The sequence below is a fragment of the Poecile atricapillus genome, chromosome 37 (genome assembly GCF_030490865.1).
Source record: "Poecile atricapillus isolate bPoeAtr1 chromosome 37, bPoeAtr1.hap1, whole genome shotgun sequence".
NCBI classification, from domain to species: Eukaryota; Metazoa; Chordata; class Aves; order Passeriformes; family Paridae; genus Poecile; species Poecile atricapillus.
The window spans coordinates 2072279-2087486 of record NC_081285.1 but is presented as its reverse complement, the minus strand read 5'-3'; the positions used below and the strand labels follow the sequence as shown (position 1 = coordinate 2087486).

The 15208-nt window shown below is 48.9% G+C and overlaps 1 protein-coding gene across 1 annotated transcript in view; it reads right to left on the bottom strand.

Moving 5' to 3' along the window:
- Positions 1–15208, bottom strand: part of LOC131591037 (1-phosphatidylinositol 4,5-bisphosphate phosphodiesterase beta-3-like) — a 117425-nt gene that overhangs the window by 57138 nt on the left and 45079 nt on the right. Inside the window, exons 11-12 of the mRNA XM_058861466.1 lie at positions 12309–12466; positions 7219–7301 (exon numbers count right to left, since the gene is read on the bottom strand). Of these exons, the coding sequence (XP_058717449.1) occupies positions 7219–7301; positions 12309–12466 (241 nt within the window). The remainder of the gene's footprint in view (positions 1–7218; positions 7302–12308; positions 12467–15208) is intronic.

The following is a 15208-nucleotide window of genomic DNA, read 5'->3' as shown; positions in this document are numbered from 1 at the left end:
GGGCCGGGAACACAGAAACCGACCCCAAAAGCGAAAAAACCGATCCCGAAAACCCCAAAAACCGCCCCAAAAAACCTAAAAACCGACCCCAAAAAACCCAAAACTGCCCTGAAAACCCAAAAAACCCCCAAAACCGCCCGAAAAACCCCAAAAACCCCCAAAAACCATCCTGAAAACCCCCAAACCTGCCCTGAAAACCCCAAAAACTGCCCCAAAAACTGCCCCAAAAATTGCCCCAATAACAGCCCAGAAAACCCCAAAAACCGCCCCAAAAACCCCCCAAATCCCCCCCAAAAACCCCAAAACTGCCCTGAAAACCCAAAAAACCCCCAAAACCGCCCCAAAAACCCCAAAAAGCACCCGGAAAACCCCAAAAACTGCCCTGAAAACCCAAAAAAACTGCCCCAAAAAACCCAAAAAACACCCAGAAAATCCCAAAAATGGCCCTGAAATCCCCCAAAACTGCCCCAAAAAACGCCCGAAAAACCCCAAAAAGCACCCAGAAAACCCCAAAAATTGCCCTGAAAACCCCAAAAACCGCCCCAAAAACCCCAAAAACTGCCCCAAAAAACCCAAAACTGCCCTGAAAACCCAAAAAACTGCCCCAAAAACCGCCGGAAAAACCCCAAAAACCCCCAAAAACCATCCTGAAAACCCCAAAAACTGCCCTGAAAACACCAAAAACTGCCCCAAAAAACCCAAAACTGCCCTGAAAACCCAAAAAACTGCCCCAAAAACCGCCGGAAAAACCCCAAAAACCCCCAAAAACCATCCTGAAAACCCCAAAAACTGCCCTGAAAACCCCAAAAACTGCCCCAAAAACCCCAAAACTGCCCCCAAAGCCCCAAAAAGCACCCGGAAAACCCCAAAAACTGCCCTGAAAACCCAAAAAACCCCCAAAACCGCCCCAAAAAACCCAAAAAACACCCAGAAAACCCCAAAAATCGCCCTGAAATCCCCCAAAACTGCCCAAAAAAACGCCCGAAAAACCCCAAAAAGCACCCAGAAAACCCCAAAAATTGCCCTGAAAACCCCAAAAACCACCTCGAAAACCCAAAAAAACCCGAAAAACCCCAAAAAACCCCAAAACCCCCAAAAACCATCCTGGAAACCCCAAAACCTGCCCTGAAAACCCAAAAAACCGCCCCAAAAACCCAAAAAACACCCCAAAAAAACCCAAAACCGCCCCGAAAACCCCAAAAAACCACCTCGAAAACCCCAAAAAGCACCCGGAAAACCCCAAAACTGCCCTGAAAACCCAAAAAAACTGCCCCAAAAAACGCCCGAAAAACCCCAAAAACCCCCAAAAACCATCCTGAAAACCCCAAAACCTGCCCTGAAAACCCCAAAAACCGCCCCAAAAACCCCAAAAAACCCCAAAAAAACCCCGAAAACCCTCAACACCTGCCCTGAAAACCCCAAAAACCGCCCCAAAAAACAGCCCAAAAAGCCCAAAAACCAACCCAAAAACCCCAAAAAACCCCAAAAACTGCCCTGAAAACCCCAAAAACTGCCCCAAAAAATGCCGGAAAAACCCCAAAAACTGCCCCAAAAACCCCAAAACTGCCCTGAAAACCCAAAGAACTGCCCTGAAAACCCAAAAAAAACCCAAAAACCGCCCCAAAAACCCCAAAAAGCACCCGGAAAACCCCAAAAACTGCCCTGAAAACCTCAAAAACCGCCCCAAAAAACCCAAAAAAAACCCGGAAAACCCCAAAAACCCCCAAAACCGCCCAAAAAAACCCAAAACTGCCCTGAAAACCCAAAAAACTGCCCCAAAAAACAGCCCAAAAATCCCAAAAACCCCCAAAAACCATCTTGAAAACCCCAAAAACTGCCCTGAAAACCCCAAAAACTGCCCCAAAAACCCCAAAACTGCCCTGAAATCCCCCAAAACTGCCCCAAAAAACGCCCGAAAAACCCCAAAAAGCACCCAGAAAACCCCAAAACCTGCCCTGAGAACCCAAAAAACTGCCCCAAAAACCCAAAAAACACCCAGAAAACCCCCAAAATCGCCCTGAAATCCCCCAAAACTGCCCCAAAAAACGCCCGAAAAACCCCAAAAAGCACCCAGAAAACCCCAAAAACTGCCCTGAAAACCCCAAAAACCGCCCCAAAAACCCCAAAACTGCCCTGAAAACCCAAAAAAACCCCAAAACCGCCCGAAAAACCCCAAAAAACCCCAAAAACAATCCTGAAAACCCCAAAACTGCCCTGAAAACCCAAAAAACCCCCAAAACCGCCCCAAAAGCCCCAAAAAGCACCCGGAAAACCCCAAAAACTGCCCTGAAAACCCCAAAAACTGCCCCGAAAAACACCCGAAAAACCCCAAAAAGCACCCAGAAAACCCCAAAAATTGCCCTGAAAACCCCAAAAACCACCTCGAAAACCCAAAAAACTGCCCCGAAAAACCCCAAAAAACCCCAAAACCCCAAAAAACCATCCTGGAAACCCCAAAACCTGCCCTGAAAACCCCAAAAACTGCCCCAAAACCGCCCCAAAAACCCCAAAAAGCACCCGGAAAACCCCAAAAACTGCCCCAAAAAACGCTCGAAAAACCCCAAAAAACCCCCAAACCCCCAAAAACCATCCTGGAAACCCCAAAACCTGCCCTGAAAACCCAAAAAACTGCCCAGGAACCCCAAAAACTTCCTCAAAAAACCCAAAAAACCACCGAAAAAAAACCCAAAAAACACCCAGAAAACCCCAAAACTGCCCCAAAAACCACACCAAAAACCCGAAAAACTGCCCCAAAAACCTGACCAGAAAACCCCAAAAACTTCCTCAAAAACCCCCAAAACCACTTCAAAAACCTCAAAACCTGCCCTGAAAACCCCAAAAACCTCAAAAACTGCCCCAAAAACCACCCTGAAAACCCCCAAAAACAGCCCGAAAACCCCCAAAACCAGCCCAAAAACCCCAAAAAGCTGCCCAGAAACCCCAAAAACTTCCTCAAAAAACCCAAAAACCACCTTGAAAACCCCAAAAACCCCAAAACCTGCCCTGAAAACCCCAAAAACCAACCAAAAAATTGCCCAAAAACCCCAAAAACTGCTCCAGGAACCCCAAAATCACCCCAAAAAACCCAAAACTGCTCCAGAAACCCCAAAATCACCCCAAAAACCCCAAAACCACCCCAAAACCCCCAAAAACTGCCAGGCAACACCAAAATCACCCCAAAAAACCCAAAATCACCCCAGAAACCCCAAAATCACCCCAAAACCCTCAAAATCACCCCAAAATCACCCCAGAAATCCCAAAACCACCCCAAAAAACCCAAAATCACCCCAAAACCCTCAAAATCACCCCAAAAACCCCAAAAGCTGCTCCAGGAACCCCAAAATCACCCCAGAAATCCCAAAATCACCCCAAAAACCCCAAAACCACCCCAAAACCCCCAAAAACTGCCCAGAAACACCAAAACCACCCCCAAAACCCCCAAATTACCCCCAAAACCTCAAAATCACCCAAAAAAACCCCAAAATCACCCCAAAACCCCAAAATCACCCCAGAAACCCCAAAAGCTGCTCCAGAAACCCCAAAACCACCCCAAAAACCCCAAAATCACCCCAGAAACCCCAAAACCACCCCAAAAAACCCCAAAACCATCCCCAAAACCCCAAAAGCTGCTCCAAAAACCCCAAAACCACCCCAAAAAACCCCAAAATCACCCCAAAAACCCCCAAAACTGCTCCAGAAACCCCAAAACCACCCCCAAAACCCCCAAATTACCCCCAAAACCCCAAAATCACCCCAAAAACCCCAAAACTGCTCCAGAAACCCCAAAATCACCCCAAAAAAACCAAAATCACCCCAAAAACCCCAAATCACCCCAAAAAACCCCAAAATCACCCCAAAAACCCCAAAATCACCCTAAAAACTGCTCCAGGAACCCCAAAATCACCCCAAAAACCCAAAATCACCCCAAAACCCCAAAAACCCCCAAAATCTGCTCCAGAAACCCCAAAACCACCCCAAAACCCTCAAAATCACCCTAAAAACTGCTCCAGGAACCCCAAAATCACCCCAGAAACCCCAAAAACTGCCCAGAAACCCCAAAATCACCCCAAAAACCCCAAAAGCTGCTCCAGGAACCCCAAAACCACCCCAAAACCCTCAAAATCACCCCAGAAACCCCAAAACCACCCCAAAAACCCCAAACGCTGCTCCAGAAACCCCAAAACCACCCCAAAACCCCTCAAAATCACCCCAAAAACCCCAAAACCACCCCAAAAAACCCCAAACCACCCCAGAAACCCCAAAAGCTGCTCCAGAAACCCCAAAATCACCCCAAAAAAACCAAAATCACCCCAAAAACCCCAAAATCACCCCAGAAACCCCAAAAACTGCCCAGAAACCCCCAAACCACCCCAAAAACCCCAAAACTGCTCCAGGAATCCCAAAATCACCCCAAAAAACCCCAAATTACCCCAAAAACCCCAAAATCACCCCAAAAACCCCAAAACTGCCCAGAAACCCCAAAATCACCCCAGAAATCCCAAAACCACCCCAGAAACCCCAAAATCACCCCAAAAACCCCAAAATCACCCCAGAAACCCCAAAAGCTGCTCCAGGAACCCCAAAATCACCCCAAAAACCCCAAAAGCTGCTCCAGGAACCCCAAAATCACCCCAAAAACCCCAAAATCACCCCAGAAACCCCAAAACCACCCCAAAAAACCCCAAAATCACCCCAAAAACCCCCAAAACTGCTCCAGAAACCCCAAAACCACCCCCAAAACCCCCAAATTACCCCCAAAACCCCAAAATCACCCCAAAAACCCCAAAACTGCTCCAGAAACCCCAAAATCACCCCAAAAAAACCAAAATCACCCCAAAAACCCCAAAATCACCCCAGAAACCCCAAAAACTGCCCAGAAACCCCAAAATCACCCCAAAAACCCCAAAACTGCTCCAGGAATCCCAAAATCACCCCAAAAAACCCCAAATTACCCCAAAAACCCCAAAATCACCCCAAAAAAACCCAAATCACCCCAAAAAACCCCAAAAGCTGCTCCAGAAACCCCAAATCACCCCAAAAACCCCAAATCACCCCAAAACCCCAAAACCACCCCAGGAACCCCAAAATCACCCCAAAAACCCCAAAATCACCCCAAAAAACCCCAAATCACCCCAAAAAACCCAAAATCACCCCAGAAACCCCAAAACCACCCCAGAACCCCCCGGGAATCCTCCCCGAACCCCAAAATCCCCGGATTTGGGGGAAAAGGGATTTGGGGAGACCCCAAAAGGGTCTGGGGGGACCCTGGGGGGGTTTTGGGGGTTCCCGAGGGGGTTTTTGGGGTTCCTGGGTGGGTTTTGGGGTCCCTGGGGTGTTCCTGGGGGTTTTTGGGGGTTCCTGGGTGGGGTTTTGGGGTTCCTGGGTGGTTTTGGGGTTCCTGGGGGGGTTTTTGGGGTCCCCTGGGTGTTCCTGGGGGAGATTTGGGGTTCCTGGGTGGGGTTTTGGGGGATTTGGGGTTTTTGGGGGGTTTTGGGGTTCCTGGGTGGGGTTTTGGGGGTTTGGGGGGGGTTTTTGGGGTCCTTGGGGTGTTCTTGGGGGGTTTTGGGGTTCCTGGGTGGGGTTTTGGGGTTCCCGGGGGGTTTTGGGGTCCCCGGGGTGTTCCTGGGTGGGGTTTTTGGGGTTCCTGGGTGGGGTTTTGGGGTTCCTGGGTGGTGTTTTGGGGTTCCTGGGGGGGTTTTTGGGGTCCCCGGGCGTTTTTGGGGTCCTCGGGTGTTCCTGGGTGGGTTTTTGGGGTTCCTGGGTGGGGTTTTGGGGGATTTGGGGGATTTTGGGGTTCCTGGGTGGTTTTTGGGGTCCCTGGGGTGTTCCAGGGGGGGTTTTTGGGGTTCCCGGGGGGTTTTGGGGTCCCCGGGGTGTTCTTGGGGGGGTTTTGGTGTTCCTGGGGGGGTTTGGGGGTTCCTGGGGGAGATTTGGGGTCCCTGGGTGCTCCTGGTGGGGTTTTGGGGGATTTGGGGGGTTTTGGGGTTCCTGGGTGGGGTTTTGGGGTCCCCGGGGTGTTCCTGGGGGAGATTTGGGGTTCCTGGGGGGGATTTTGGGGTCCCTGGGTTGGGTTTTTGGGGTCCCTGGGTGTTCCCAGGTGGATTTTGGGGTTCCTGGGTGGGGTTTTGGGGTCCCCGGGGTGTTCCTGGGGGAGATTTGGGGTTCCTGGGGGGGGTTTTGGGGTTCCTGGTGGGGTTTTGGGGTTCCCGGGGGGTTTTGGGGTCCCCAGGGTGTTCTTGGGGGGTTTTGGGGTTCCCGAGGGGGTTTTCGGGGTTCCTGGGGGAGATTTGGGGTTCCTGGGGGGGGTTTTGGGGTTCCTGGGTGGGGTTTTGGGGGATTTGGCGGTTTTGGGGTCCCTGGGGTATTCCAGGGGGGTTTTGGGGTCCCCGGGGGTTTTGGGGTCCCTGGGGTGTTCCAGGGGGGTTTTTGGGGTTCCTGGGTGGGTTTTGGGGTCCCCTGGGTGTTCTTGGGGGGTTTTGGGGTCCCTGGGTGCTCGTGGGGGGGTTTTTGGGGTTCCCGGGGGGTTTTGGGGTCCCTGGGTGGGGTTTTGGGGGATTTGGGGGTTTTGGGGTCCTTGGGGTGTTCCTGGGTGGGGTTTTTGGGGTTCCCGGGGGGTTTTGGGGTCCCCGGGGTGTTCTTGGGGGGTTTTGGTGTTCCTGGGTGGGGTTTTGGGGGATTTGGGGGTTTTGGGGTCCCTGGGTGTTCCTGGGTGGGGTTTTGGGGTTCCTGGGGGTTTTTGGGGTCCCTGGGATGTTCCTGGGTGGGGTTTTGGGGTTCCCGGGGGGTTTTGGGTGGTTTTGGGGTTCCTGGCTGGGTTTTGGGGTTCCTGGGTGGGGTTTTTGGGATCCCTGGGTGGGGTTTTGGGGGATTTGGGGGTTTTTGGGGTCCCCGGGGTGCTCCTGGCTGGGTTTTGGGGTTCCTGGGTGGGTTTTGGGGTCCCCGGGGTGCTCCTGGCTGGGTTTTGGGGTTCCTGGGTGGAATTTTGGGGTTCCTGGGTGGGTTTTGGGGTTCCTGGGTGCTCCTGGGTGGGTTTTGGGGTTCCCAAGGGGGTTTTTGGGGTTCCTGGGTGGGGTTTTGGGGTCCCCGGGGGTTTTTTGGGGTCCCCAGGGTGCTCCTGGCTGGGTTTTGGGGTTCCTGGGTGGAATTTTGGGGTTCCTGGCTGGGTTTTGGGGTCCCCGGGGTGCTCCTGGCTGGGTTTTTGGGGTTTTTGGGGCTCACGAGTCCACGTGGTTCTCGAAGCTCAGGATCACCGGGAACGGCGACGTCTTGAAGGCGCTTTCGGCGATGGCCTCGATCACCTCCTGCGAGAGGAGCGGGGTCAGGGGAGCCCAAAGGGACCCCAAAACACCAAAAAACCCCCAAAAACCCACCCCAAAACCCAAAAAAACCCAAAAAACCGACCCCAAAACCCAAAAAAACCCCAAAAAACCAACCCCAAAACCCCAAAAACCAACCCCAAAACCCAAAAAAACCCAAAAAACCGACCCCAAAACCCCAAAAACCCCAAAACCAACCCCAAAACACCAAAAACCCACCCCAAAACCCAAAAAAACCCCAAAAAACCCACCCCAAAACCCAAAAAAACCCAAAAAACGACCCCAAAACACCAAAAACCAACCCCAAAACCCAAAAAACCAACCCCAAAACCCAAAAAACCCCAAAAAACCAACCCCAAAACCCAAAAAAACCCCAAAAAACCGACCCCAAAACCCCAAAAACCGACCCCAAAACCCCAAAAAAACCCCCAAACCAACCCCAAAACACAAAAAACCCAAAAAACCCACCCCAAAACCCAAAAAAAACCCAAAACCGACCCCAAAACCCCAAAAACCCACCCCAAAACCCAAAAAACCCCAAAACCAACCCCAAAACACCAAAAACCCCAAAACCCAAAAAAAACCCAAAAACCAACCCCAAAACCCAAAAAACCGACCCCAAAACCCAAAAAAACCCAAACAACCCACCCCAAAACACCAAAAAACCCCAAAACCGACCCCAAAACCCAAAAAAACCCAAAAAACCGACCCCAAAACCCCAAAAACCAACCCCAAAACACCAAAAAACCCAAAAAACCCACCCCAAAACCCAAAAAAAACCCAAAAAACCGACCCCAAAACCCAAAAAAACCCCAAAAAACCAACCCCAAAACCCAAAAAAACCCAAAAAAACCGACCCCAAAACACCAAAAAACCCCCAAACTGACCCCAAAACCCCAAAAACCGACCCCAAAACCCAAAAAACCCCAAAAAACCCACCCCAAAACCCAAAAAAACCCAAAAAACGACCCCAAAACCCCCAAAAAACCAAAAAACCAACCCCAAAACCCAAAAAAACACCAAAAAACCGACCCCAAAACCCAAAAAAAACCAAAAACCAACCCCAAAACCCAAAAAAACCCAAAAACGACCCCAAAACCCCCAAAAAACCCAAAACTGACCCCAAAACCCCCAAAACCGACCCCAAAACACCAAAAACTGACCCCAAAACCCAAAAACCCAAAAAAAACCCCAAAAACCGACCCAAATACTCCAAAAAAACCCAAAACCGACCCCAAAATCCCAAAAAACCCCAAAACCTCAAAACCGACCCCAAAACCTCAAAAACTGACACCAAAACCCAAAAAAACCCCACAAAACAACCCAAAAACCCCAAGAGCCCAGAAACTGACCCCAAAACCGTCCCCAAAACCCCAAAAACTGGCCCAAAACTGACCTCAAAACCCCCAAAAACTGACCCCAAAACCCCAAAACTGACTCCAAAACCCCAAAAACCGACACCAAAACCCCAAAAACCAACCCCAAAACACCAAAAAACAACCCCAAAACCCCAAAACTGACCCCAAAACACCAAAACTGACCCCAAAACACCAAAACTGACCCCAAAACACCAAAAACTGACCCCAAAACCCCAAAAACTGACCCCAAAATCCAAAAAAACCCCAAAAACCGACCCCAAAACACCAAAAAAAATCCTAAAAACTGAGCCCAAAACCCAAAAAACCCAAAAACCGACCCCAAAACCCAAAAAACCGACCCCAAAACCCCAAAACCCCAAAAACCGACCCCAAAACCCAAAAAACCCCAAAAACCGACCCCAAAACCCAAAAACCGACCCCAAAACACCAAAAACTGACCCCAAAACCCAAAAACCCAAAAAAAAACCCCAAAAACCGACCCCAATACCCCCAAAAAACCCCAAACCGACCCCAAAACCCCAAAACCGACCCCAAAACCTCAAAACTGACCCCAAAACCTCAAAACCGACCCCAAAACCTCAAAACTGACACCAAAACCTAAAAAACCCCACAAAACAACCCCAAACCCCAAGAGCCCAGAAACTGACCCGAAAACCGTCCCCAAAACCCCAAAACTGACCCCAAAACCCCAAAACTGACACCAAAATCCCAAAAACCGACCCCAAAACCCCAAAAACCGACCCCAAAATCCCAAAATGTGACCCCAAAACACCAAAAACCGACCCCAAAACCCCAAAAACTGAGCCCAAAACACCAGAAACCAACCCCAAACCCCAAAACCCCAAAACCGACCCCAAAACACCAAAACCGACCCCAAAACACCAAAAACTGACCCCAAAACCCCAAATCCCCAAACCCCAAAACCCCAAATCCCAAAACCCCAAAACCCAAAACCCAAAACCCCAAAACCCCAAATCCCAAAACCCCAAATCCCAAATCCCAAACCCCAAACCCCAAACCCCAAACCCCAAACCCCCAAACCCCAAACCCCAAACCCCAAACCCCCAAACCCCAAACCCCAAACCCCAAACCCCAAATCCCAAACCCCAAACCCCAAAACCCCAAACCCCAACCCCAAATCCCAAATCCCAAATCCCAAACCCCAAACCCCAAATCCCAAAACCCCAAACCCCAAACCCCAAACCCCAAAACCCCAAAACCCCAAACCCCAAACCCCAAACCCCAAACCCCAAACCCCAAATCCCAAACCCCAAACCCCAAACCCCAAACCCCAAAACCCCAAACCCCAAACCCCAAACCCCAAATCCCAAAACCCCAAACCCCAAAACCCCAAATCCCCAAACCCCAAACCCCAAACCCCAAACCCCAAAACCCCAAATCCCAAAACCCAAAACCCCAAAACCCCAAACCCCAAATCCCAAAACCCAAACCCCAAACCCCAAAACCCCAAACCCCAAAACTCCAAACCCCAAACCCCAAACCCCAAAACCCCAAACCCCAAACCCCAAATCCCAAACCCCAAATCCCAAATCCCAAACCCCAAACCCCAAACCCCAAATCCCAAACCCCAAACCCCAAACCCCAAAACCCCAAACCCCAAAACCCCAACCCCGGGGTCCTGCCAGAGCCTGGTTGGGATTTGGGGCTTCCTTTGGGGTCGGTTTTGGGGTTTTGGGATTTGGGGTTTTGGGGTTTGGGGTTTGGGGTTTGGGTTTTGGGGTTTTGGGGTTTGGGGTTTTGGGGTTTTGGGGTTTGGGATTTGGGGTTTGGGATTTGGGGTTTTGGGGTTTGGGGTTTGGGGTTTGGGGTTTTGGGGTTTTGGGGTTTTGGGGTTGATTTTGGGGTCGGTTTTGGGATTCTGGGGTTCGTTTTTGGGGTTGGTTTTAGGGGTTTTGGGTTTTGGTGTCAGTTTTTGGGGTTTTGGGGTCAGTTTTGGGTTTTGGGGTCAGTTTTGGGCTTCTGGGATCGGTTTTGAGGTTCTGGGGTCAGTTTTGGGGTTTTGGGGTCGGTTTTTGGGGTCGGTTTTGGGGTTTTGGGCTTCTGGGATCGGTTTTGAGGTTCTGGGGTCAGTTTTGGGGTTTTGGGGTCGGTTTTTGGGGTTTTGGGGTCGGGTTTTGGGGTTTTGGGGTTGGTTTTTGGGGTTTAGGGGTCTGTTTTGGGGTTTTGGGGTCAGTTTTGGGTTTTGGGGTAGGTTTTGGGGTTTTGGGGTCACATTTTGGGGTTTTGGGGTTGGTTTTGGGGTTTTAGGGTCACATTTTGGGGTTTTGGGGTCGGTTTTGGGGTTTTGGAGTCAGTTTTGGGGTTTTGGGGTCGGTTTTGGGGTTTTGGGGTCGGTTTTTGGGGTTTTGGGGTCAGTTTTGGGTTTTGGGGTCAGTTTTGGGTTTTGGGGTCAGTTTTGGGGGTTTTGGGGTCAGTTTTTGGTGTTTTGGGGTCAGTTTTGGGGTTTTGGGGTCGGTTTTGGGGTTTTGAGGTTTTGGGGTCGGTTTTTGGGGTTTTGGGGTCGGTTTTGGGGTTTTGGGGTTGGTTTTGGGGTTTTAGGGTCACATTTTGGGGTTTTGGGGTCAGTGTTGGGGTTGGTTTTGGGGTCGGTTTTTGGGGTTTTGGGGTCAGTTTTGGGTTTTTGGGGTCAGTTTTGGGTTTTGGGGTCAGTTTTGGGTTTTTGGGGTCAGTTTGGGGTTTTTGGGGTCGGTTTTTGGGGTTTTGGGGTCAGTTTTTGGGGTTTTGGGGTCAGTTTTGGGTCAGTTTTTGGTCAGTTTTGGTGCCATCCCGTGCCGTTTCCAGGACAGTTTTTGGGGCAGTTTTGGGTCAGTTTCTGGCAGTTTAGGTCAGTTTTGGGTCAGTTTTGGGTCAGTTTTGGGTCAGTTTTGGGTCAGTTTTGGGTCATTTTGGGTCAGTTTTGGGTCAGTTTTGGGTCAGTTTTTGGTCAGTTTTGGGTTAGTTTTGGGTCAGTTTTGGGACAGTTTTGGGCAGTTTTGGGTCAGTTTTGGGTCAGTTTTGGGTCAGTTTTGGGTCAGTTTTTGGGCAGTTTTGGGTCAGTTTTTGGGCAGTTTTTGTGACAGTTTTTTGGCAGTTTTTGGTCTGGTTTTGGTCAGTTTTGGTACCATCCCGTGCCGTTCCCAGGACAGTTTTTGGGGCAGTTTTGGGTCAGTTTTTGGTCAGTTTTGGGTCAGTTTTTGGTGCAGTTTTTGGTCAGTTTTGGGTCAGTTTTGGGTCATTTTGGGTCAGTTTTGGGTCAGTTTTTGGGTCAGTTTTGGGTCAGTTTTGGGTCAGTTTTGGGTCAGTTTTGGGTCAGTTTTGGGTCAGTTTTTGGTCAGTTTTGGGTCAGTTTTTGGTCAGTTTTGGGTCAGTTTTGGGTCAGTTTTTGGCCAGTTTTTGGCCAGTTTTTGTGACAGTTTTTTGGCAGTTTTGGGTCAGTTTTTGGTCAGTTTTTGGTCAGTTTTTTGGCAGTTTTTTGGTCAGTTTTTGGCAGTTTTTTGGTCAGTTTTTGGCCAGTTTTTGGCCAGTTTTTGTGACAGTTTCTGGTCAGTTTTTGGTCAGTTTTTGCTCAGTTTTGCTGCCATCCCATGCCGTTCCCGTGCCGCTCCCGGCTCACCTTGAAGGGCACCTCGGTGGTCATGGTGAAGCCGTGGGTGACCAGCGGCTCCTCGTCCGGTGGCCGGCCCTGCCAGCAGTCCAGCTCCACGCAGCGGCAGCCGCTGAGCAGAACCTGCCGGTACATCTCGGCCGAGGAGAGCCCGGTCAGCTGCCCCGCTGGGAAACAGGGTCAGGAGAGACCCAAAAACGGCATTTCTAACCCCAAAAACGGCATTTCTAACCCCAAAAACAGCATTTCTAACCCCAAAAACAGCATTTCTAACCCAAAAACAACATCTCGGCCGAGGAGAGCCCGGTCAGCTGTCCCGCTGGAAAACAGGGTCAGGAGAGACCCAAAAACAGCATTTCTAACCCCAAAAACAACATCTCGGCCGAGGAGAGCCCGGTCAGCTGCCCCGCTGGAAAAGTGTGTCAGGAGAGACCCAAAAACGGCATTTCTAACCCCAAAAACAACATCTCGGCCGAGGAGAGCCCGGTCAGCTGTCCCGCTGGAAAAGCGTGTCAGGAGAGACCCAAAAACGGCATTTCTAACCCCAAAAACGGCATTTCTAACCCAAAAACGGCATTTCTAACCCCAAAAACAACATCTCGGCCGAGGAGAGCCCGGTCAGCTGCCCCGCTGGGAAAGTGTGTCAGGAGAGACCCAAAAACGGCATTTCTAACCCCAAAAACGGCATTTCTAACCCAAAAACAGCATTTCTAACCCAAAAACAGCATTTCTAACCCCAAAAACAACATCTCGGCCGAGGAGAGCCCGGTCAGCTGCCCCGCTGGAAAACAGGGTCAGGAGAGACCCAAAAACGGCATTTCTAACCCCAAAAACAGCATTTCTAACCCCAAAAACAACATCTTCACCCCAAAAACGGCATTTCTAACCCCAAAAACGGCATTTCTAACCCCAAAAACAGCATTTCTAACCCAAAAACAACATCTTCACCCCAAAAACGGCATTTCTAACCCCAAAAACAGCATTTCCAACCCAAAAACGGCATTTCTAACCCCAAAAACGGCATTTCTAACCCAAAAACAGCATTTCTAACCCAAAAACAGCATTTCTAACCCCAAAAACAGCATTTCTAACCCAAAAACAGCATTTCTAACCCCAAAAACAGCATTTCCAACCCAAAAACAGCATTTCTAACCCAAAAACAGCATTTCTAACCCAAAAACAGCATTTCTAACCCCAAAACGGCATTTCTAACCCAAAAACAGCATTTTTAACCCCAAAAACAGCATTTCTGCCCCAAAAACAGCATTTCTAACCCAAAAACAGCATTTCCAGCCCAAAAACAGCATTTCCAACCCAAAAACAGCATTTCTAACCCCAAAAACGGCATTTCTAACCCCAAAAACGGCATTTCTAACCCAAAAACAGCATTTCTAACCCCAAAAACAGCATTTCTAACCCAAAAACAGCATTTCTAACCCAAAAACAGCATTTCTAACCCCAAAAACAGCATTTCTAACCCAAAAACAGCATTTCTAACCCAAAAACAGCATTTCTAACCCAAAAACAGCATTTACCACCCAAAAACAGCATTTCTAACCCAAAAACAGCATTTCTAACCCCAAAACAGCATTTACCACCCAAAAACAGCATTTCTAACCCCAAAAACAGCATTTCTAACCCCAAAAATGGCATTTCTAACCCAAAAACAGCATTTCTAACCCCAAAAACAGCATTTCTAACCCAAAAACAGCATTTCCAACCCAAAAACAGCATTTCTAACCCAAAAACAGCATTTACCACCCAAAAACAGCATTTCTAACCCAAAAACAGCATTTCTAACCCCAAAAACAGCATTTCTAACCCCAAAAATGGCATTTCTAACCCAAAAACAGCATTTCTAACCCCAAAAACAGCATTTCTACCCCAAAAACAGCATTTCTAACCCCAAAAACAACATTTCTAACCCAAAAACAGCATTTCTAACCCAAAAACAGCATTTCCAACCCAAAAACAGCATTTCTAACCCAAAAACAGCATTTCTAACCCAAAAACAGCATTTCTGACCCAAAAACAGCATTTCTAACCCAAAAACAGCATTTCTAACCCCAAAAACGGCATTTCTGACCCAAAAACAGCATTTCTAACCCAAAAACAACATTTCTAACCCAAAAACGGCATTTCCACCCCAAAAACAGCATTTCTAACCCAAAAACAGCATTTCCAACCCAAAAACAGCATTTCTAACCCAAAAACAGCATTTCTAACCCAAAAACAGCATTTCTGACCCAAAAACAGCATTTCTAACCCAAAAACGGCATTTCTAACCCCAAAAACAGCATTTACACCCTAAAACAGCATTTCCAACCCAAAAACAGCATTTCTAACCCCAAAAACAACATCTCGGCCGAGGAGAGCCCCGTCAGCTGCCCCGCTGGAAAACAGGGTCAGGAGAGACCCAAAAACGGCATTTCTAACCCCAAAAACAGCATTTCTAACCCCAAAAACAGCATTTCCTACCCAAAAACAGCATATCTAACCCCAAAAACAGCATTTCTAACCCCAAAAACAGCATTTCCTACCCAAAAACAGCATTTCTAACCCAAAAACAGCATTTCTAACCCCAAAAACAGCATTTCTAACCCAAAAACAGCATTTCTGACCCAAAAACAGCATTTCTAACCCCAAAAACAGCATTTCTAACCCCAAAAACAGCATTTCTAACCCCAAAAACAGCATTTCTAACCCAAAAACAGCATTTCTAACCCAAAAACAGCATTTCTAACCCAAAAACAGCATTTCTAACCCAAAAACGGCATTTCTAACCCCAAAAACAGCATTTCTAACCCAAAAACAGCATTTCTAACCCAAAAACATCATTTCCAACCCAAAAACAGCATTTCCAACCCAAAAACAGCATTTCTAACCCAAAAACAGCATTTCTAACCCAA